The 23,149-nt window shown below is 37.7% G+C and overlaps 3 protein-coding genes and 1 non-coding gene across 5 annotated transcripts; 2 read left to right on the top strand and 2 right to left on the bottom strand.

The window, feature by feature from the left end:
• The first annotated feature begins 328 nt into the window (after positions 1-328).
• Positions 329-5,069, top strand: LOC137937398 (pentatricopeptide repeat-containing protein At3g12770-like). Its single transcript, XM_068782459.1, has 2 exons — positions 329-810; positions 4,541-5,069. The coding sequence occupies exons 1-2, from the start codon at positions 329-331 to the stop codon at positions 5,067-5,069; spliced, it is 1,011 nt and encodes a 336-aa protein (XP_068638560.1).
• A 510-nt stretch (positions 5,070-5,579) lies between these two features.
• Positions 5,580-5,662, bottom strand: TRNAL-UAA (transfer RNA leucine (anticodon UAA)). The gene has a single exon. It is a non-coding gene; the product is annotated as a tRNA-Leu (tRNA).
• Positions 5,663-6,079: 417 nt separating this feature from the next.
• LOC137935895 (protein NSP-INTERACTING KINASE 3-like) lies at positions 6,080-10,920 on the bottom strand. Of its 2 annotated transcripts, XM_068780293.1 has the most exons (11): positions 10,010-10,919; positions 9,283-9,415; positions 9,127-9,198; positions 8,879-9,022; positions 8,654-8,725; positions 8,482-8,541; positions 8,279-8,373; positions 8,021-8,170; positions 7,470-7,811; positions 6,758-7,149; positions 6,080-6,582 (listed from the first exon to the last, which is right to left on the bottom strand). In XM_068780293.1, the coding sequence occupies exons 1-11, from the start codon at positions 10,110-10,112 to the stop codon at positions 6,265-6,267; spliced, it is 1,881 nt and encodes a 626-aa protein (XP_068636394.1). In that variant the 5' UTR covers positions 10,113-10,919; the 3' UTR covers positions 6,080-6,264. The 2 variants fall into 2 exon arrangements, with proteins under 2 accessions (XP_068636394.1, XP_068636395.1); XM_068780294.1 differs by lacking the exon at positions 8,654-8,725 and having other exon boundaries at positions 10,010-10,920.
• A 4,763-nt stretch (positions 10,921-15,683) lies between these two features.
• LOC137936050 (isocitrate dehydrogenase [NADP]-like) lies at positions 15,684-22,452 on the top strand. Its single transcript, XM_068780568.1, has 15 exons — positions 15,684-15,968; positions 16,062-16,105; positions 16,224-16,333; positions 16,998-17,035; positions 17,701-17,778; positions 19,144-19,197; positions 19,279-19,380; positions 19,489-19,577; positions 19,663-19,766; positions 20,091-20,159; positions 20,259-20,374; positions 20,911-20,945; positions 21,043-21,185; positions 21,745-21,867; positions 21,969-22,452. The coding sequence occupies exons 1-15, from the start codon at positions 15,728-15,730 to the stop codon at positions 22,066-22,068; spliced, it is 1,446 nt and encodes a 481-aa protein (XP_068636669.1). The 5' UTR covers positions 15,684-15,727; the 3' UTR covers positions 22,069-22,452.
• The last annotated feature ends 697 nt before the right edge of the window (positions 22,453-23,149 follow it).

Raw genomic sequence — 23,149 nt, 5'->3', positions numbered from 1 at the left:
TTGTGAATCATCTGGATGAAGCGAGTGCTGCGCTACGGACCCTCGTCAATTTTATTTTTTTGGGGGTCTCTCTCCCTCGCCCTCCCTCTCTCGGTCCCCTCCTCTTGTCACTTCTTCCTCAAATTTTTTCCTTCATCTCTCTTCGGCCATCTTTGTTCTCCATTCTCCTTCTCTCTACTCCTCACCCACAACCTCCCCCCCCCCCCCCCCCCCCCCCCCCATTTAAGCTCTCCTCTCCTTTCAACGCCTTCCTGCATCTAGATTTTCTACCTCGGGCTCGAACCACACCCGTAACATCTCCTCAAATGACTGGCCATTCGAGCAAAGAATGAGGGAGGCCCTTGATGTCCTCGAGCTCATGAAGGGCCAAGGTATGAATCTGGAACCCTCTTTGTTCTGCATTCTCCTTTGGAGTTGTGCTGATGAACAAAATCTGGAAATTGGTAGAGTAATTCATGCCAAAATCACAGAATATGCGATGGAGGAAGACGCTTTCATGGCGAACAATCTCATTTATATGTATGCAAAATGTGGTGACCTAAATCAGCTCCTGGGCGTTCCTCATAGACTATTTGACAAAATGCCCACGAGAAATAAGGTCTCCTGGACTAGTGTTATTTCTATGTACAATCAATGTGGTCATCCTAAAGAGTCTTTACAATTATACCGTTTGATGAAATCCGCATCGGATATCAAGCCAAATGGTTTTACTTATGCTACAGTATTAGATTGTTGTCCTAAAACAAGAAATTTGAAGATGGGAATGGAAATTCATGAAGATGTCATCAGGGATGGATTTGAAGGAGATGGGTATGTTATTACTGCATTAATAGATACTTATGCTAAGTGTGGGAGAATTGATGAGGCACATAAGATTTTCAATATAATGAATAACCCAACAACTGTTGCTTATATTGCAATGATAGAGGGCTATAATATCAACAATTTGATAGAGGTAAAGAAGATAATAATAAAAGAATTTGAGATTGTTTCAACTTGTAACTCTACAATCATGTACACTTGTAACTCTAAAATCATGTAAACTCTATTAGAGATAATCTTTATCATCTTATCATTCTGTAACTATAAATAATTGTATCAATGAAGGTAAAGAATTGGAAAATTATTCATTTATCTATTTCTATAAGGTATCAGATCTTTAGATCCGATTTCTTCTCTTTGCCGCTGCCACACTCACTAGATGGTCGATCTCATCCTCAACCTTATCTCGGTCGTTGGCAGTTATGCCAGGAAAAATGACACAATGTTTCACAATGTCCTGTCTTTCACCAGATGCAACAATTTTTGCCACCTCCCTAGGTTCCTCGCACCACCTCTCATTGGTAACATCGTCCTTCGATATCATGGAAACCACGAACTCATCTTGCAACCACCACCACTCCTACTGGTTCTCATTGGCTTTTGGATAGTGGAGCATTGCACCATGTCACTACTAACTTGAGCGATCTCTCTCTTCATAATCCTTATGACAGTACTGACGATATTACAATTGGTGATGACTTGGGTCATCCTATTACTCATATTAGTTACAAATCTCTCTCTACACCCTCTTATACATTTTTTATTAAATAATGTTTTTTGTGTTCCCACCATGCAAAAGAATCTTATTTCTATTTCTAATTTTTGCCAAACTAATCATACTTCCATTAAATTCTTACCCACTTCTTTTCGCGTGAAGGATCTTTGTACGGGGGCAACACTTTTGCAGGGTCAAACTAAGGATGGTGTACGAATGGCCATCGTCCCAAGTCCAATCTCCACCAATAATTATTTTTTCTAGTGTCAAAACCACTTCATCTGCATGACATCATCATCTAGGTCATTCATTGGCTCTGATTCTACGTCATTTCGTGTCCACATTTCAGTTAGACTTATCACACCCTCTAAATTTTAATTTTACTTGAAATTCTTGTCAATGCAATAAAAGTCACAAATTACCATTTTCCCACTCCAAACTTGTCTCTTCTTCCCCTTTTGATATTGTATTCTCAGATGTTTGGACCTCTCCAATTTATTCTATCGATAATTTCAAGTATTATGTCATTTTTGTTGATCATTTTACAAAGTATATATGGTTTTACCCTCTCAAACATAAATCACACGTACTTGATACTTTTATCCGATTTAAATATGTAGTTGAAAATTTATTTGGTAAACGGATTAAGATACTCTATTCTGATAATGGAGGGAAATACAAAGCAATGTCTTCTTTTGTAGCGACTAATGGTATCTCTCATCTTACATCTCCTCTTCATACACCTGAACACAATGGGTATTCTGAACGACGACATCGTCACATTGTCGCAATAGGTTGTCTCTTCTTTCTTATGCTTTTATAACTCTCTCTTACTGGTCATATGCCTTCTCCACTGTTGTCTATCTCATCAACCGATTTCTGACACCCACCTAAGTCGTCTTTTACCCTATGCCAAACTTTTTGGCAACCCTCCTAACTATTCTAAACTACTCAGTTTTGGTTGTCTTTGTTATCCGTGGCTCCGGCCATACTCCTCTCACAAAGTCACTCTACGTTCATCTTCGTGTATTTTTCTAAGGTATTCTACTACTCAAAGTGCCAATCTATGTCTTGATCCCACTACATCTCATCTTTATATGTTACGTCATGTTCAATTCGTTGAGTCTATCTTCCCCTTCACTTCACTTTAGTCTCATCTTGACTGCCCTTCATCTAACACACTCTCCCACTAGTGTTCCTCTGTGTCCTTCCTCCCGGCTATTGGCACATCATCTGCAACTTCGATCCATGCACCCTCTGCCAACCCCATTCAAGATCCCCCTCCTCACCCCTCTCCATCACCACTCTCCACTCCAAACGACATTCCCACATTGATTGACCCACACCCATCATCCCTACCTGCTTCCTCACCTCCCTGTGTTATTGTCACCAGATCCAATAACAACATTTACAAACTCATCCAAAAACTAAACCTCACAACCCAAATTCCAGCATCTACCAAACGTGAACCCACAATTGTAACTCAATCTCTCACCAATCCCAAATGATGTTAGGCTATGTCTGATGAGTATGATGCTCTTGTTCGAAATGGTACATGGGAACTTCCCTCGGATCTCTCACAGAATTTGGTTGGCTGCAAATAGATTTTTCGTACTAAATATATTTCTGATGGCTTCATTGACACAAGGTTTGTTTAGTTGCCAAAGGGTTTCACCAATGCCTTGGAGTTGATTATCATGAAACATTTAGTCTTGTTGTCAAGCCTACTACTATTCACATTGTTCTTAGCCTTGCAATAAGTCGTAGTTGGTCGCTTTGACAACTTGATGTCAATAATGCGTTTCTCCAAGGTACTCTATTTGATGATATATTTATGACACACCCACCGGGTTTCATTAATCATGATAATCCGAATCATGTTTGCAAACTTTGCAAGTCTCTCTACGGTCTTAAGCAAGCATCTTGTACTTGATATCATGAGTTGCACCAGTTTCTTATTAACTCGGGCTTCACCAACTCTCGTGCAGACTCATCTCTATTTATCTCTCACACAAGTTCAGTTGTATTGTATATTCTGGTCTATGTTGATGACATGATTATTACATGAAACAATGATCAAGCTATGGCGACATTCATTCACCTACTTACTCAGATATTCTCACTCAAGGATCTTGGCCTCTTGACTTATTTTCTCGGTATTGAAGTTGTTCCTCATTCTCAATGCCTACTTTTATCTCAACGCCGGTATATCTGTGATCTCCTTGCTCGCACACGCATGACCAATGCAAAGCATGTCTCTAATGTTGATTGGGCGGGTAACGAGGACAATTTCACTTCAACCGGTGCCTATATTGTTTACCTCGGTCTCAATCCTATCTCTTGGAGTTCTAAGAAGCAATGGAATGTGGCTTGATCCTCTACCAAGGCGGAATATCGATCTGTTGCAACCACTACAGTTGAGATCCGTTGGATTTGGTCACTTCTCACTGACCTTGGTGTTTTTCTTCCACAACAACCGGTCTTTTATTGTGACAATATAGGTGTTATAAATTTATGCTCCAATCCAGTTTTTCACTCGCTCATGAAAATGTCGTTGTGGATTATCAGTTCATTCGAGAACACGTTCAGAGTATTGTTCTTCTGGTAACTCATGTGTCATCTACTGATCAATTAGTAGATGCTTTCATTAAACCGCTTCCCCGAACACGCTTCCTCTTCTTGAAGACCAAGATTGGAATCTTTTTTCGGAACTTCATCTTGCGGGGGCATGATAGAGATAAAGAAGATAAGGATAAGAAAAGTTGAGATTGTCTCATCTTATAACTCTACAATCATGTAAACTCTCTTAGAGATAATCCTTATCATCTTATCATTTTGTAACTATAAATAATTATATCAATGAAGGTAAAGAATCGGAAAATTATTCATTTATCTATTTTTATACAATCAAGGTAAGGATGCATTGGATATTATAAGGGAAATATTTCAGCTATGAATAGATACCAAGGTTTTGAAGGAGATTGGTTTTGGATGCATGATCAGGTATTGCATTCTTGAAACAGCACTCAGGCAAGGGAAAGAACTTCATTGTCTCATTATCAAATTTGGGTTCAAGATGGGAGCTCGGACATTAAGCTCTCTGATACTGTTGTACACGGAGGCCAATAAGATGGCATTCGCTCGCCATCTTTTTGAAGATTTGGTGTTAGTAGACATGGAATTGTGGCATAGAATGATTTCAGGATATGTGAAAAACGGCATGAATCAAGAAGCTTGGCTGATTTTCTCACGGATGTTGTCTTACAACACCGAAACTGATCGGTTTGTGTTCTCTCATATTCTTAGTGCGTGGGATGCTATACTGAATCTAGATGAGGTGAAACAAATACTTGCTTGGTTTTCTAAAGGTGGTTGTGGATTATTTGATGCTTCTGTTCGTGGTAACCTTGTTAATCTGTATTCTGGACTGGGTGAGTTTGTTCGAGGCCCAAAAATTGAGAAAATGGCAGTGGAAGGAGGTGTTATAAGACAAGAACCAGTACATGAAAAGGTGGTACTGCAGGTTTTATAGCTCCAAACTTCTGCTCTTGGATGTCACAATTGAGGACAGAACAGTTTCCTTCACGGAGAATTTGGCTGAGGGATGAATTCCTGTACAGCAATCCTTTTCTCAATTGAGACATGGAAGTCTTGCATCGGTAATATATGACCATAGATACTTATTACACAGGGAGTGCCATCTCTTATGCTTTACATTACTAAGAAGCAAGTTTAATTATAAAAATGAGCCTAAGAAGCATCTCAAATTTCATTTCATCCACTTCCTTTTTGTATTTTTATATTGAGTAAATACATTAAATTATTTATTCGTGTTATAATTATATTTTTTTACCGAATTTGGAGTTTAATTATTATATTTTAATTAAATATAATATTATAATATACCAATTCTCTTGTTTTTTATATTTTTTTCATATTAGGGCACTAACACCTGAAATGAACTCATCAGTAATCAACCAAAACAAAAGAGGCACGTAAAAATATAATCAAACTTTTCACTTAAAAATTAAATTTCTAAAAGTGCTGGCTGTGGGGTTCGAACCCACGCGCACTTATGTGCAGAAGATCTTAAGTCTTCCCCCTTAACCTCTCGGGCAAACCAGCTGCTACATTTATTGAAACAGTATACTCAAATTCTATTGAGTAAAGTGTAGGTTGAATTGTAATTTATAACTCCATTTTATTTATTTAAAAAATTGTCACTTTCCACTGGCCTTTAAGAAATATTAAAAATTAATAGAAATGAGATCTTATTTTTTATTATTTATAAAAAAAAGTTTATTTTTAGTATAGATAGGAAAACCATATCTAATTTTTACAAGCATAAAAAAATTGGTCAAAAGCTTATATTTTCTTTTTAAAAAAATAATAATTTTTCTATAACGGCAAAAACACGAAACCGATTTACGCAGAATAGGCATCATGACAAAGATCAAATGAGACGGAGCTGATCGCAAACAGAACTCGTCACACATCCCAAGCCAGCTTCTCTTCTGTTTTTCTAACAAATAAACAGACCTGTAAGCTGAAATTGATTTTCGACAATAACAGGAACTCGTACATCTCACTATTTTCTTTCCTTGTCTTTATACAGATGAATTACAGAGCATGCAACTGCTATGAACACAAAAATTTCTCCGAAAATCAGATATACTTGTTCGCATCTCACCCACAAGCCAAGGAAGTCTTCTACATTGTGAAAGATTTCATCTGGGTCCTGAAAGCTCAATTGCTTCGACCACCAACGAGGAATCGTCCACAAAGTCCATATATCTTTGCGACGGGTTCTCCGCGGAACGAATTCTAGGGGTCTCGATCTTCTGCCAGGCCTCCCATTTCTCGGCCAGGCCATCGCCTTCCAGCATCCTCACCACCTCAGACATTTTCGGTCGGTGAGAAGGATGGAACTGCGTGCAAAGAAGAGCAACCTGAACCATCTCCTCTAACTCCACTCTTCTGTAGTTGTTCTTCAGATCCCTGTCAACCATAACATGGAGTTTGCTCTCTTGGTGAAGCTTCTTCACCTGCAAATGAAGGACAAAGAAATGATGGTGGAGCAGACCATGAAGCAGACATCAAGCGAAGCATTTACTGATAAGTAATTCTCAAACTTAGTTAAGGATTCTTTTATGTGTCCGGCAGCGACGAGAGCAAACCAACAATCCAACCTTAGAAACAAGCAGAATATAAAGAACATACCCAGTCAAGCATTACACCTTTCTGGTTTGCTGCCCGTCCAAAATCCAGCGCCTTCTGACCTGTAATTAGCTCGAGGAGCAGAATTCCATAGCCAAAGACATCCGTCTTCTCGGATGACTGTCCTGTCGACAAGTACTCGGGAGCTATGTGGCCAACAGTCCCACGCACAGCAGTAGTCACATGTGACTCTCGATGATCCAAGAGTTTTGCCAACCCGAAATCACCAACAACAGCTTCAAAATCTTCATCGAGAAGAATATTGGCAGCTTTTACATCTCGATGAATGATTTTAGGGTCACTCTGCTCATGCAAATACAGTAGTCCCCTTGCTGTTCCTAATGCTATCCTCTTTCTCCTTGCCCAGTCCAGTGCTGGCTTACCATGAATATGATCTGCTACAAACCAGTAACATTAGAAACTTGTGTATCCTCTTTCTTTCTCCTAGCTTACATACACAAACACACACACACACATACACGCACAGAAGCAAAATAACAAGCATGCAGAGAGGATGCAGAGGACAAATGCTTATACTATAGACATGTATAGACCCACATTTTTAGAAAAAGAAAAGCTCAAAATACGGATGCCATAGTAGAAACAGCATTTATCACACAGAAAAAGCTAAGTCAAGAACATGAAATTGACAACTTCAAAACATAGTTGAAAGTTTCAACAAATGCAAATTAGCTGAAACTGGTTCATGACTCACCTCTTAATCGAGAGGCAACACTTCCATTCGGCATATAGGGATAAACAAGCAGCCTTTCATTTTCTGCTGTGCAGAAACCCCATAACCGTAGAAGATTCCGATGAACAGCTAAACTAATCATCTCAACTTCTGTCTGGAACTGAACCTCCCCACCGATAGCATTATAATCTTTAAGTCGTTTAACAGCCACAAGTGTACCGTCCTGCAAGCAACCCTTGTAGACAATGCCAAACCCTCCTCTTCCCAAAATGTTCTTCTCATTAAAATGATCAGTGGCTGCTCGAAGCTCTTTAAAGGAGTACCTCTTCAAATGACCCAAGCATACCTCTGAATCATATTGTTCTGCATAGAACATGGGTGCACAAATAAACAACTTAACAACAAGCATCATGCAGAAGTAACAGGATAGCAACATGAACACAAACACAGGAGAAATAGAAAAAATAACAATCTGTAATTTTAAATTAGATCCCATATGTATATTACGAAAAAACGTAACAAAAGAAAAGTATATCAAATGCACAGAAAAGTCTATCTTAAATAAATCTAACCATTCACATCAAAGAAAATCTGTTTATTGTATCTCTGACGCCACCATAGGAACATCGCTATACCAATTGCGATGAGGAACATAGAGCCAACTGTTATACTAATTGACAATGCCAGCCTCCGATTCCTTGTTCCCCTTGAGTGTGATTGACCTGAAATGAAGAAAATAACAACAACTTATGGCAAGTTTTTAGGTATATTAGTAACATACATTTTCCACCAGTTTCAAAAAAATACAAGGAATTTGTGTTCATAATTACCTTTTAATATATCTGGTTGGTATGGCAGGGGCTCAGTAGACACAGCAGAACAGTTGTTTTGAGAAAATCCACACATAAGAGGATTTCCAAAAATGCTGGAAGGACAAAATACTAGAAAATGAACCAACTGAAAAAGCAATTTTAGGTTCCTAATGATGCCTTCAGTGATGGGATGTAGAAGTAGGAGAAGACGAGCTGCTTACTTGAAAGTTCTAGCAGATATCTTTGGCAAAGAACCACTTAGATTGTTGTAAGAAAGATCTCTGCACAAAGTTTGAAATCATAAGACATGTGGAACAAGGTATTCTTCTGCGCTTAGCCTCTATTTAACACCACATATAAAAATGCACAAGAGGTGAAGAATGTTGGACATACAAGAGTGTTAGACCTTGTACATTAGATAAAGATTCAGGCAACGGTCCAGAAAAGCTGTTGTTATTCAATCGCCTGGCATAGCATAAGAAGAAAGCAAAAGAAGGAAAAAGAAACGCTCACAAGAACTGAAAATTTGATAGCAAGATTTACACAGCAACAAGCAGAAAGAAATTAACTTCCTGTATAATCCAGTATTCTAAGTTCAAAATAATATACGCTACTTACAGATAATTTAAGTTCTTCGGCTCTCCTAATGAACTGGGAAGCTCCCCACTGAACTGATTGTTTGAGAGATCAAGTGTCTGAAGCTTCTCAAGTTTGCCAATGTTGGCAGGAATAGGACCCGAAATAGCATTATTCTGTAGCAACCTACAGGGAGAAACATTTACTCCTAGATTAGTATACATTGGGGACTCTTTAAACTGATTCAGTACTCAGAGCTCTAGATCAATATTCTAAGTTTAACAACTTACACAGACTGTAAATTCGTTAGATTTGCAATCCCTGGAGATAAGGTCCCAGACAAGTTCTGGCTAGGCAGCCCTCTGCAAATGGAATCCAGGAAGAAGATTAAAAAAAAATATAAGTCTACAATAGTAACGGAATAGAAATGAAGTCATGTGTCATACAGAGCAGACACAGCGCCATCCACAGAGCAGGTAACCATCCTCCAGCCACAAGGGTCAACCGAATTGATATCCCAATTTTCCAGGACATTAAAAGGGTCATTTAGATTAGATTTTATTGCCACCAGAGCCACAACTGCATAGAGTAACAAATGTAAGTAAGCAATTACAATGAGAAACACATCAAGCTTCGTAGAAAAGCAGAGATAAAATCGAAAGTAAACTGACTAATTCAACACACAAGATGTAATTTTGTACACACAACCATTGAAAATGCTACTCGGAAATAGAGGTGATAGCATTCTCCAGAGTTTGAAAGTCAAACAAAAGAGAGTGAAAAAAAAAATGAAGCATTTCAAAAATGTCTTCGTAACAAATTCATGGAAACTAGATGGTTCACAAGAGCATCTCGGCTAAGAAAGAAACCTCGAAACACGGAAATGAATCAGAAAGCCAAAATATCGTTAAAAAGACAGATGAAATCATGAAAACAGTCAGCATTAGCAGAAGCTAGAGGAAAAGAGAAACAACACATGCAATAGAAGTTGTGATGAAATTTCTCACTAAACCAAAATTCCAAACACAAAGAGACTAAAGAAAGGTAATTAAAGTAACCGCGTTTTTTCAAAGAATATTATGCTTATAAAGAAAATCTATGGCTAGTCCAATTAACTTCAGATAATTTATAAAAAAAAAAAGAGAGAGAGAAAATAAGAAACCAATCTCTGACCTTCGTAGTTTATTCCGGAAGGAGAAAGAGTTGCAGAGGAACTTTCTATCCACAGGAAAACCACCCAAATCACCAACCAAACTAAGAAGTTTCTCCTGTCCATTCTCTATTTCGCTACATGAACATCCGTGTCCTCTGATGTTAAAGACCCACTACCTGAGAACCATTTTTAGATAGAATCTGCTGGCTGTAACCACGGAAGCCGCAGCAGATGCAGAATCTTCGAAGAACAAATTCCTTCGAGAACCTCTTGGAGAAGAGAAATAAACCGCAAAAGTTTTTCTACTCAGAGCGCCACGCCTAAACCAACATTAATTCAAAAACAGAAGCGTAGAAACCAGTTTCACCATTTCCGGCTTAAGAGTCCCTCAGCAATCACTCAGACGCAACGGTCAAGCAAGCCCGCCGCTTCAAGCTCCATGTTTCCCTGATAATGCAGATTCTCCTATACTTGTTTCTAGCGGAGTAAATCTAAAAATTCTTGTCGGCCGTAGCCAGATGCTCAAACTACTGCCACATTAAAAAGAAAAAATAACAACCAGAATGAGCCCCCCAACATCCGACCCCGGTTTCAGCAGCCACAATTCCCACTGAAAATCACCTAGCCACCGAAATAAAAGGACAAAACACAAAACATCAAGTCATCGACGAAACTATACCATTTCATCTCAAGCAAAAAAAAACAGATTCATCCTCTAGAAGGGGCTCAATCATGTCTAAATTCTACGATCCCAGAGATTTGCAACTTCCGGCAGCAACTCTAAATCTCCCACCCAATCCCCGCAAATTCCAAATGGGTGCGCCATTGGTTGTAAATTTGTAATCCCCTGCTTTCTTCTTCCTCTGTCATGCTTCTCTCTCATCTGGTATCCTTTCACCAAAGTTGAAAAAACATACATCCAAACACGCAAAGGCAAATTGCAAAAAGCCAAATACGACACACAGACAGATGCCGTGGGACGGGCACAGAATAAAATAATTGAGATCTTTACATTTTCTCAAGGTCGTAAAAGGAGAAAGTGGTAGATTAAAGGCTGTATTTTTATTGGGTACTCAGATAATTCCTCTGCTCTTTCGAGTCTATTGAAGAGGACTGATTGGACTCAAAAAGAGACAGGAAATTATCAGTAAAAAAGAAAACAGTCAGTTAAACGAGTTAAAAGAAGAAAACACAGGGCAAATGGCGTCAATCTCTCGCAGTAAGGTAGAAGAAAAGTGAGGAGAATTTTGGGTTTTTAAAGTATTTTCGGGTTTTCGGGCTGTAGTGGTTGGACTGAAAGACGGGGATGATCAGGAGCAAGAAAGGATGTGAAAAAGAAGAGAGAGAAAAAAAAAAAAAAAAAGGCGGGGAAGGTAAAATGTTGGCAGATCACGTGCTGCCATTGTCTCTCCGTTTGTTTGCTTTTGGACTTTTAAAAAAACTTTTTTTTTTTTTCTGAAAAAGAAAAAAAGTTTCTGTTACTCTCTTTGGCAGGGGATGTCTCGGTCTTGGTCTCATACAGACTAAAATGCGCGCGAGGACCCCACTTGCCTCCTCTCCTTGTGTGTACAAATCTCCACTTGCTCGCTTGTTAATCAATTATTACTCGTCCCCGGTAACCTACCGTGCCTCGCCGTAATTTTCCCACCATCTTTACGGACCAAATCCAACGGGCCCGGATCTTTTGATCTCATAATCAAGAGATACGGACCCACCGAGGGGTGTCTCACTTGGCTCTCACCTAGGATCGGTCCGAGGGTAATCCGCGCAGTCATATTCTGCGAGTAAAACCTAGTCCTAGTTCGCATTATTTAAATGGGGTTAATTGCGCAGACAAAAAGCAGACATATATTCGGTAGGTTTTAAAAAGGTGGGAAAAAAGGAATCCCCGACTCGGTTACCGGAGGCGCTTATCCCCATAACAAAACATGCTCTTCCCTTGTTTAAATTTTTCTTTTTTTTATAATTTAGTCCCTCTGCGCTTCGGGGTCTAAATAGCAAATCTGGACTCACTAAGGAGTAAACCAGGGGCGGAGCCATGCCTTTCCTCCCACGAATTTCACTTGACTGAAACACTTTTTGACTCGGCGTGGCCCAAGCTGACGCCCATACTGCTACGCAGATCCCACAGCCAGAAAAGCAGCAGAAAGCGGAATTCATGTACGAGTCCTTATTCCCTTATTTACCCCGATTTCCTGGCTCCGCAACTGTCAGGTTATCAGGACAAATTCGTCTTTTCAATCAGTAGCAAAACAGGGTACTTTTTTGTCTCTCACTTTACCCTGAACCTTTGTTTCGAATTTAACAGATTCAGTAAAATAAGGAGGGTAAAAGCGTCTTTCTATATATCTAATGAAAATCTGCTCGGATTTGTGATGGATGTACAATTATAACTTTTCTCTGTTTTACCCCGAGCCACTATTTGGAATTTCTCAAACTTAAAAACAAATACAGGGACAACAACGTCTTTACGTTTTCTACTTTATACGAATTTGATTAGATAAGCGTCTTTTCAAGTACCGACACGGTCTCCCAAGCGCACTCGTATTTTACCGGATATACCCTGCTGCAGTCTTCACCGGTTTTGATTTTCAATTTTTTTATGGGGAGGTTAATAAGGTCTTTTCATACAAAGTCGAATAAATACTACTGAAACTGAGGGTTTTTAAAAGTGTTGGTAGCTATTTGAATGGGGACTCCCCAGCCACAATTAAGACCGGCAAAAAACTCTCCGCTAATCGGGCCGATCAATAATCCCAGGTCTCAGCGACTTGTCTCTATCAGTTGGAGACATGTCAATAGCGGCTTACGTAGCGCCGCAACGGCCGCTTAAACCCTTCACACCTTCTTTACCTAATTCCATATCTGGATGAAACGAAGATATAAACTAAATCTTATGTAGACCGCGAGCCACGTCTCTTTTGTGATCCCAATTAGCTTTTATTTATTTTAAAATTTACGTTACTTACATATGGTTGTCATTGATTTTTCTGTATTTATACTTTTATTTTATTTTTTATAAATGATTACAAATGAAAAAAAATCAATATTAATCGTGAATAAATAAATAAAATAGAGCATTAAAATAATAAATTTCAATTTTCAGCTATTGAATTTACATCCATTAAATAAAATATAATTGGGTCCGAGTAGCTTAAATTGACTTATATTTGTGAAACACAAATGCTACAATTAACTATTTTCTTTTTTAACACAAGAAAATTCTATTGCGAAATTTCCATTATAATTTTTTTATTGGAAATAATTCTTTTTTTTTTATTTTGTTATGTTTATGTTGCTATAGGAGATAACATGAAAATTCACTCAAGTGTTTATGTTCACTCTAAAAATAAAATAAAATTTTATAAATAATAATAAAATAAGGTAAAAAACAAGAGGTGAATTATCAAAAACTTTTTAAATGATTATGAAAACTAATGTTCAGGGTGAAATTATAGAAAACTAATTTATTTACAATATAAACATAACACCAAAAAAAATTAGTAAAAAATAAAAATAATAAAATTCCCATCATATTGTTTGTTAGGAAACTCATGTTTTCTAATTTAATTTGGGCAATATATTTAATTATTTAAATATTTAATTATATTTGAAATTAAGTGGTCTAATTTTGGTAAACCCATAAACAGCTAAAGAAGGAATATGGGCCAATTGAGTAGATACCCATATATATCTTAATTAGGGAATTATAAGAATCCTAATTAAACAATATAAATAGAATATTATGGTTGTGGTCCCTGAAAACTAAATCAAAATACAGTTTCTCTTCTCCCCATCTGAAAGAGAGACGACCGTCCCGAAGTAGAATAAAAGTGATTTAGTGGAGGAAGATCATAAAACCATTCATCTATTCGTCGTAGTGATTTCGCAACAAAAAGACGATCGTTCGGAATGGATCCGGTATTTATCCCGTATCCCGAATCCTAATCTTCTTGAATAATGCAAATTCTAGATTCGAATTTAAAGATTATGATTATTCTAATAAGTTTTTCATGTGACAATACAAATGTTCCCTAACTAACAATTTGCTTCATAAATCCCATCTCCTTGTCCTTAAGATTGGGTTGGAATTTGTTGAAGAATAAAGAGTACTCGGTTTCATGTTCCATTTTTTTCGTTTTGAGAAATTTAATATCCTTTAGACAACAGTGTCATTGTGTGAATAAGTCCCATTTATTGAACCAAGAGAAGTCTTGTTTTAACATATCTCTTGTTTCTCCATATGGGTCACATTTGAATGGGTGTGTGCATTGAGCCCAAATAGGGTGAATCACCAAGATTTCGATACTTAGGGGAGGTTAGTCAACTTGAAGTCCGAGATGAAGATCAATCGCATGAGTCGTTAGTGGAGCGCAGATGATATTTTATTTGGATGTTGGGGATGAAGCAGTCCTTTATCTCCACGTTTTAAAATCCTCCATCTCGTTGAAGACCATTTTTTATCTTCTTCAAGATGAAGGACGCAGACAGCATGGTTTTTTTTTCCCCCCTCTCTCTCCTTGCACCCCCCTCTCTCGCGCGTCTTCATTTCCCTTTTTTCCTCCCTCTCTCCCGTACCCCCTCTCTCGTCTCCTTGTGCTCCTGACATCGTTGCTCCCTCTCTTTGTCACCGGAGAAGCAAGAGATTTCGTGGGCGTCGTAGGCAAAATTTCAGCAAGGGGTCTCTGTTCCGGGGGGCTGAGAAACAGCAATTTACACGTTTTCGAAAGCCCTCTGTCTCGAAAAATCTCCAGGCGGCGAAGCCCCAATGGGCTGCGATTTGCCACTAGCAAAACAGGCGACTCCATTGGTGCCGTGAGAGAGGTAGGAGACGACTGTTGCTTGCCTTCGTCGGTGCCGTGAGGAAAGGATCCGCTTTCGCAACCAACGGCCGCAATGTTCAGGAGCTGCAGAAGGAAGAAGACGGGTTCCGATTAAATTTTTCTAAGTAAGGAAAATTTAATCAGCGTCAGCCTAGTAAGCTAAGGCTCGCGTCGGACCGAGTAGACCGAACTGAGTCAACCCAGGCCAATATACTTCATATTAAATTTCATATTTAAGTATCTGGTAAATAAAATATAATTAAAATATGCATATGATTAATTAATTACTTCTAATTTTGTAAAAATATATTATTAATTAATACGATGTAAAAAATCTATCTTATGTTATTAACATAATATTTTTTTATTAATTAATTATATTTATTTTTTATTTACTCTATTGTATTAGTGACTTAATAGTGGTAATTAAAATATTGTTAACTCAAATACTTTGTTTACTTAACTTATTTTTATAATTAATAAAATTAATGGTTTTAAATTTTGAAGATGAAGATGAAAATGAAGATGAAGATGAACTTGTCCGCACTAACACCCTATTTCGAAGATTTCGAACATGAATTATCCACACCAACACTTATTTCAAGGATGAAAATTATGTACATATATGAGATAAAGATGAAGATCAAATTTCCAGTTTGTTGATTAAAAAAATTGGACATTTTAATTATTAGCTAGTGCTGGGCTATAAACTGCCCATGTCTAATACTAGTTTAGTCTCACGGCTCTGATCCAGTGAAGTTGGGCAAACGGCTAGAGACGGCCGCCCATGACAGCGAAAACTCGTCCTTTTTGTGCGTTAATACCCTGCTTTTAAATGCTATATCAGCTTCGCTCCAGTCTCGCTTCCGTTTCTTCCCTCCGTTTAAATTTCGCGTCACTATCCCCGTACTACGAATGCGGACCTTGCTCACCCGAGCCATGTACACCGCCGTCGTCTATTCTCCGTCATCGTCCTCCCTCAAGCTCTCAAAAAATCCTAAATACTTCACGTCTTCTCGAAGTAGTTTATTCAATGGAGCGCGTCTTAGAAACCCTAATACCTCTAGTAGCTTCGCCAATAGTTCCCTGCGCTGCTTCGCTTCTGCTACTGCGGTGGGAAAGATCAAAGTGGAGAATCCTATCGTTGAAATGGACGGTAGTTTCAGAAATTCTGATGTACATCTTGTCTTTGACCATTTTCTGTTTTTTGTATCAACTTTACTTAATAGATATTTATGAGTTCTTGCAGGTGATGAAATGACAAGAATTATATGGAGAATGATAAAAGAGAAGGTGAGATTAGTTGGCTTTGTATTTTCTGTTGGCTTTGATAGTTCTTTGTTTGGTTCCTTTTATGGCATGTGGTTATTTCAAGTTGGGTTCTAATTCATGTAAATTCATTTGACTGCAGCTTATCTTTCCATATTTGGATTTGAATATAAAGTATTTCGATTTAGGACTGCTGAATCGTGACGCAACTGATGACAGAGTTACGGTGGAAAGTGCTGAAGCTACCCTTAAGTAAGTTGGGCCGTGATATTGTCCAGTGTTCATAATCCTGTACTGCTTAATTTTTTGTTGAAGGCTTTTAATCTCGGTATTTCCAATTCTCCATGTTTGTGGGAGGAGAACTTTGACCACAGGTTGGCCGTATTTATGTATCCCGAAAGGAAGTGTTCCAACTAGTTTTACGTGTCTGTCTTGGGTGTCCCCAAGACACATTGCCTCGTCTCAACCTTATTTTCTTTTCCAATGCCAGTCTCAGTCAACTGTACATAATGTGTCTTTTGCAACTTTATTGAACTCCTTTTTCTCTTCTCTTTCTTACTACAGAAAAAACCTTGTCCAATTTGATGGAGCGATTAATGAAATATAAACTACCCACAGATTATTTTAACATTTTTGTTGTTTTGAGTTATAAGGTGGCAGAGCTGGTTATTCTATCTAACCTAGGGATTATGAAGTTCAAAAAGAGTTAATTAAGTATGACTGTCTGAGGTCTTCACCATGCAGCTGTTTGGGTGTGCATTAGCGGCCCTACACAGCAGACTTTGGATGGATATCTCTTTAACGTTATGATATTGTGGTTATGTATTGAAAACTGTTCCATTGAATTTCAAACTCCTGCATCAAAATTGCTAATCACTACTTTTTTCTTCATAAAGATTTTGCTTTCGTTATGCAGGTATAATGTTGCTGTGAAATGTGCAACTATTACCCCTGGTCAGTCAACTTGTTGAGTTTTTACTTTTAATAGTTATTTTGGGTTAATATATGTCTCTGGCACTAGATAAATTTGTGTTCTAAGACCTTCCTTCCCATGCATACTTGCTGATAATGTGTTATTTCATTATTAGCAGTCTAAACTTGTGAGAATCTGATGATTCAACATATTGTGTTACTTATTGATGTGAAAAAGCTTTTCTATGAGTTGTTCTTGGCTTTGTGATGTTTAAGTGGATGAAAAGGTCATTAATGGCAAATAAAATGCCAAATGCTTAAATTTTGTAGACAAAATAAATAGAACCGACTTCAACAGTAAAATGGCATCCCTAGTGTTTTTCTTGGAAAGTCGGTGTCTGGTACCTCTGAGTTTGGTAAATCCCATAGGGAGACTGGATTTATACCTTCCCTTCACACTAAGTGTGCACCTTTCACATTGCCTATACTATTTAGCTGCTCTTGAATCACTTTATATGATTTTTAATTACAAATTTTCCTCATTTACTTGTACAAATTCCTTTACTTGAGCTGATAGGTTTGTACCCTTTTGCTTCAATGAAGCAGATGAAGCTAGGGTATATTTTTAATAACAAAATTTCTTCATTTACTTGTATGCATTCTTTTACGAGCTGATAATTTTGTACCATTTTGTTTCATTGAAGCAGATGAAGCTAGGGTTAAAGAGTTTGGGCTCAAGTCTATGTGGAGGAGCCCCAATGGGACCATTAGAAACATATTAAATGGTTTGTGCCTTGTCATTTCCTTCTGTCTCTCTCAAAAAACGATTTATGTTTTCCTACTTCATTTATAACTCTGAGTAGATCTTCTGTGAATCTCTCAGTAACTGCTGTAAATTTAAGTAGTTGCCTTTTGACTACATGATGTTGGTAATAGTTGCTATTTTACGCCTCAATGTTGGTCATTCTTGCTCTTAGACATGCAAATCATGCAATTGTTGTTCTGATCTAAGATTTTTGTAATGTTTCTTGATTCTTTCTTTGTTGTGTACTTTTCCTTCTTTCTTGTATTTCTTTTTGGGGGTTCTTTGTTCTGGTTCTTGTTCCTGTTCTTAAAAAAATTGCTTGCCATTGTCATGTTTGTGTGTGTGTGTGGGGTGGGGGGGTTATTTTTAAAATAAATGCATTGAGTGCACTGATAGTGTTGAAAATCCATCCTATTCAGTTTTGGCTGCATCCTAGATTAACATTTGGATGACCCTTGTGTTACTCATAAATACGAGACATATGGTGTTAGCATCCCAGACATCACATCTTGTGTTGAGGTTACCAACGAATGGAGTTCTTGTGCTTGAATGAGTTTCATAGAATTCCATAATAATGTGTTTAATCTCAAGTCATCCTTTAAAAACAAAAAAAATTCTGCACTCTTTAAACTAAATTTAATTTTTTTTACATTTCTAACTGTTGCAATAAATCTCTGAATCTTACTGGTCCAGAAATTGGTTACGTTAATCATGGGTCATATCTTTGCAACTGGACAGCAGGTTTGGAAGTTTAACTTCGGGATTGATTCCCCCTTTCTTGTAATCATAATATATTTTATAGACAAACAAAAGAGAATGATTACCTCTTTTTGGAATCTTTTATCAGTATATGCTAAGTTTATCAGATAGTTTTAACATCTGAGTTTAGTCTGATTTGGATGCTGCTGGGTTCTCATGGTGGGCTGCAATGGTTTATCTGCTGTCTTCTATTAATTTTGTTGAATTTCTGGAAAAGAGAAAAACTTCACTAACTTATGTAATTTGAGTACATAAGTATCTATTTATAATGGAGGAAATAAGTAGAATCCAATTACAATTAAACTACCCTTGTCCTAGTTATACCCAAAGTTAAACACTAAAAAATAAGTTTTAGAACAATTGCATTACTGAATATAAGTAGAAGACTGACATAACTAAAATACCTTTAACTGTGACTCCTCTATGAGACATCCTCCTGTGAGACTCTTGTAAGACTCCAACATATTAATTTAGTCTCTATGAGACTTTTTACTGTGAGAGTGATGTAAGACTCTCAAAAAAAGACTCTTCCATATCTTCTCTTCAATAAATTCTTATCAGATGGTTATTGTGTTGTCTGATGCAGGAACTGTGTTCCGTGAGCCCATTGTTTGCCGAAATATACCCAGGATTGTTTCAGGCAATGTCCTACTTACACTTTATGATTCTTCAGTCTTGAATTCATGTCCTGCTTATATCTAATGATCTCTCACTCATTCAGCTTGGAAGAAACCTATCTGCATAGGTAGACATGCCTTTGGGGATCAGTATCGTGCAACTGACATGGTCATTGGAGGACCTGGAAAGCTTAAGATGGTCTTTGGTAAGCTCATGAAAAATTAGTTTCTTTATTAAAATTGAAAAAACCATAGAGGTTTATGTTAAGTGTTTTCTCTTTGTTATTGTCATTCTTTATTTTTTTATGTTTCAGTTCCAGAGGATGGAACTGTTCCAGTGGAACTTGATGTATTTGATTTTAAAGGATCGGGAATTGCATTGTCCATGTATAATGTTGATGAGGTATGGTTATATTGGATTTGGGTTGGATAATCTGTATTTGTGTTGTTCTGTTTGAATTTTACTGATTTTTTTTTTTAATTTGCAGTCTATTAGAGCTTTTGCTGAGTCGTCAATGGCAATGGCATATGGAAAGAAATGGCCTCTTTACTTAAGCACCAAGAATACAATCTTGAAAAAATATGATGGCAGGTAATCTTGGGTTTTTATATGTACTCATTGGATGTCATATGTCTCCATGTTTTATTGAAGAGTAGAATCAAGGCTGAAATTCAAGTTGTTAATGTGTGATCAGCACACTGTAGTTTGAATGGGTGCATAATTGAGTTACTCCTGTTTATGTCAAACTCTTTCATCCATCTTCTATTTGAGACCTGCTCATTCACCTTTCCCTGTAGTGGTTTTGATAGCCACACTCGATGTGCTTTCACCTGTTTTAGTCAATTACAATAACTATGTTATTGATGTATTTTCAGAAACGCAACTGAAGCATTTGATTGGTGGAACTTTTTACAGGTTCAAGGATATCTTTCAGGAGGTGTATGAAGAGAGATGGAAGGACAAATTTGAAGAGCAATCCATATGGTTGGTGGCACCCCTGCTGGTGAATCTACACTTCTACGTCTGTATCACCCAACTTTGCTGTAATCTTTGGTAGCAAATTTGATGTCATATATCATCTAGGTATGAGCATCGGTTAATTGATGACATGGTGGCGTATGCACTAAAAAGTGATGGTGGATATGTATGGGCCTGCAAAAATTATGACGGGGATGTCCAAAGTGATTTTCTCGCTCAAGGTACATAATCTATTATGTTACCATGTAGCTCTAATTATTATTTTAATGTTGATTACACAGGCATACCACACTCCTTTCCTCAGTGAGACTTAACCCAGGACCTCAAGCTCGACCACTGCTCTCATCCTTACCCCCCCTCCCCAAAAAAAAAATAAAAAAATCAACAGATTTTTCTTAGCTGGCAACAATGAGATGAATTTTCTGAACTTGATTGCCATGTACCTGTTTGAACACTGACAAATTAATGGAAGAGTAAATATTTATTAATGTATTCAAGCTGAATATATCGTGCTGTGTTTGCCGGTTACCCTTGTAAGTATTTCAAAAAGTGCCTAAGGCAAAATTGTCTTAGAAAGCATGTTGGAACTTCAGGATTTTTCTTCTATCCTCCATGCATATCCGATAATGGCAATTCAGACTTGTTTGGAGCACTCAAAATGGAGCATTAGGATGAAATTAGCACCATCAATTTTTTTTTTTTTTTTTCCAGTAGCAAACTCTGTTTGATTGTTTAAATTTTCTCTTGATAAATGCAGGATTTGGCTCTCTGGGTTTGATGACTTCTGTACTGGTAATCTTCAATTTCTTTTAGCTTCTGCTGTATGTGTTAATAAAATTCATTGTATCTTACTTTTTTTTATGTTGAATTTATTTGGATCCTGCCACAGTTATCTTCTGATGGGAAGACATTGGAGGCTGAGGCTGCTCATGGCACCGTGACTAGGCACTTTCGGTTGTATAAAAAAGGACAAGAAACTAGTACAAACAGCATTGCATCTATATTTGCTTGGACTCGGGGGCTCCAGCACAGGTATCATCGTCAGAGGAGTATAATCCCAGATGGCATAACTGGTTTGCTCTAATCATGAAACGTCAACAAGTTTAAATAGTACTTTGAGTCAGTGCTTAATATGCTTAACATACACACTGCCTTGATAAAAACCCAATGAATAAATCCGAAAGGCCACAGTATCTGTCTAAGCTGGTCTTTGAGGAAGGGAATTGTTTTAGTATTGAATATATCCATGAGTTGTCAATGGTGAAAAGCTTATCAAGAACTTTCCTATCTTGAGCGGTTGAGTTATTGGAAGCACTGATACTCTTCAGGATCTTTGGAATGTCTTATTGAGACATCTTAGTAGGTCTCCCTTTATGTTTTTTTTTTTTGGTTGGTGTGCCATCCTTCTATTTTTCTCACTTTTTGTTTTCCCTTGCTACACTGGACGTGTAAAATCTATTTAATATCTGCTGACACACCAAAGTTCTTGTTTTGACACCTCGTGATTAATTTTTAATATGGTTTTCTTCTTTTTGAGAGAATAGATTTGTATATGCTAATTTTTTTCACTGTTCCCGGAAATGATTAACAGAGCAAAACTTGATAGCCACGAGAAATTGATGAATTTTGCACTCAAGGTAGAGACAGCTTGTGTGGAAACAGTGGAGTCAGGCAAAATGACCAAAGATCTTGCTCTTCTGATCCATGGCCCCAAGTCTGTAATCATCTGCACTTTTTTTCTATTTCATGATTATTTATTTATTTACATCATCATTAGATCTACACATTAGGCTAAAGTGTGGCCTTGTGAAGCAGAGTCTCCAGGGAATTTTACTTAAGCACCGAAGACTTCATTGATGCTGTCGCACAGAATTTAGCTGGCAAGCTCCTGGGACCTCCTGCTGCAGTTGTCTGAGTGGTCTCCACCGAGGTTATCATTTACAGAAATAAACAAATTCAGTGCATCGAAGTGATACCATTCACCAACAATGTGGTCTTTGGATCGAGAAATTTTCACAGATCTGCTTTGATCAAAAGATGTTCATTACAAACTGCTGGTTGATGGCTCGTGTACTTCAGTTTTGTTTTAAAGAACCGATTATTTGCGGGAAGCCAAGACTATCATATAGGTTTGAATCGACCTTACTTTTGACAAGTATCTTGTTTGGAGGATTTAAAGTGTTAAATGATAGGCCATGAATTTTTGTTGAAGAATTTACATGGATAGAGTCAAGTATATGGAAACGTTAAGCATTTCCATCTGTAATTCATCTTTTAGTGCTTTGTGGTTGATTGACAAATTAATCTCTGTTGACACGTGAAGCCCGATGAGGAACCAGAAACAAGGAGCGTCAAGTGATGCTTCCGCTAGCAAAGCCGACCGGTATGTCGATACATGTGGCTTGTCGAATAAATAAAGAACCAGGACAGGCCAAATAAAATCAGCCAGGATGCAACCTTACCTGTTATTATCATTATTATATTTTTTGTCAGTTTGTTATCAAGACAGTACTGGCCCAACCTAGCTTGCTTATCTGATCTTTTATGGAACTGAAACATGAGGTGATACGGGTTTTTAAACATGTGAGGCCAGGAGGACGGCAACTTTTCCTCCTAAAGTGATAAAGGATTTGAGGCTATTTTCCTTCCCAACGTCTCCGCTTCTCAGTTTTCAAAGAGTGAGATTCCCTTTGTAATCAATGAGGGTGTACCCCAGATACAAAATCCCGAACTACATCTCTTTAAATAAATTCTCATATACCCTGTTCTGTCTAATAATGCTGAAGTCAACTTGACAATGTTCTTGTTGCTGAACTTTAAACCTCACACACAGACACTTAAAAAACAGGAGTCTCTTAGTATATCGGAATTGAAGAAGGGAGCACCATGTGCGACTGGTTCTATGTTTCTATCTTTAATCCTAAAGGATGGAATCCGAAGTAGTAATTTAAAAAATGTCACGTCTGTTACAGCTATGTTTGCTGGAGGAGCGCCCA

The sequence above is a fragment of the Aristolochia californica genome, unplaced genomic scaffold (assembly GCF_029961685.1).
Source record: "Aristolochia californica isolate CCGP_79_NKW_82.1479 unplaced genomic scaffold, dmAriCali1.0.hap1 SCAF_7, whole genome shotgun sequence".
Classification (NCBI taxonomy): domain Eukaryota; kingdom Viridiplantae; phylum Streptophyta; class Magnoliopsida; order Piperales; family Aristolochiaceae; genus Aristolochia; species Aristolochia californica.
The sequence above is the reverse complement of the archived record's forward strand: the minus strand, read 5'-3'. Positions and strand labels throughout refer to the sequence as shown.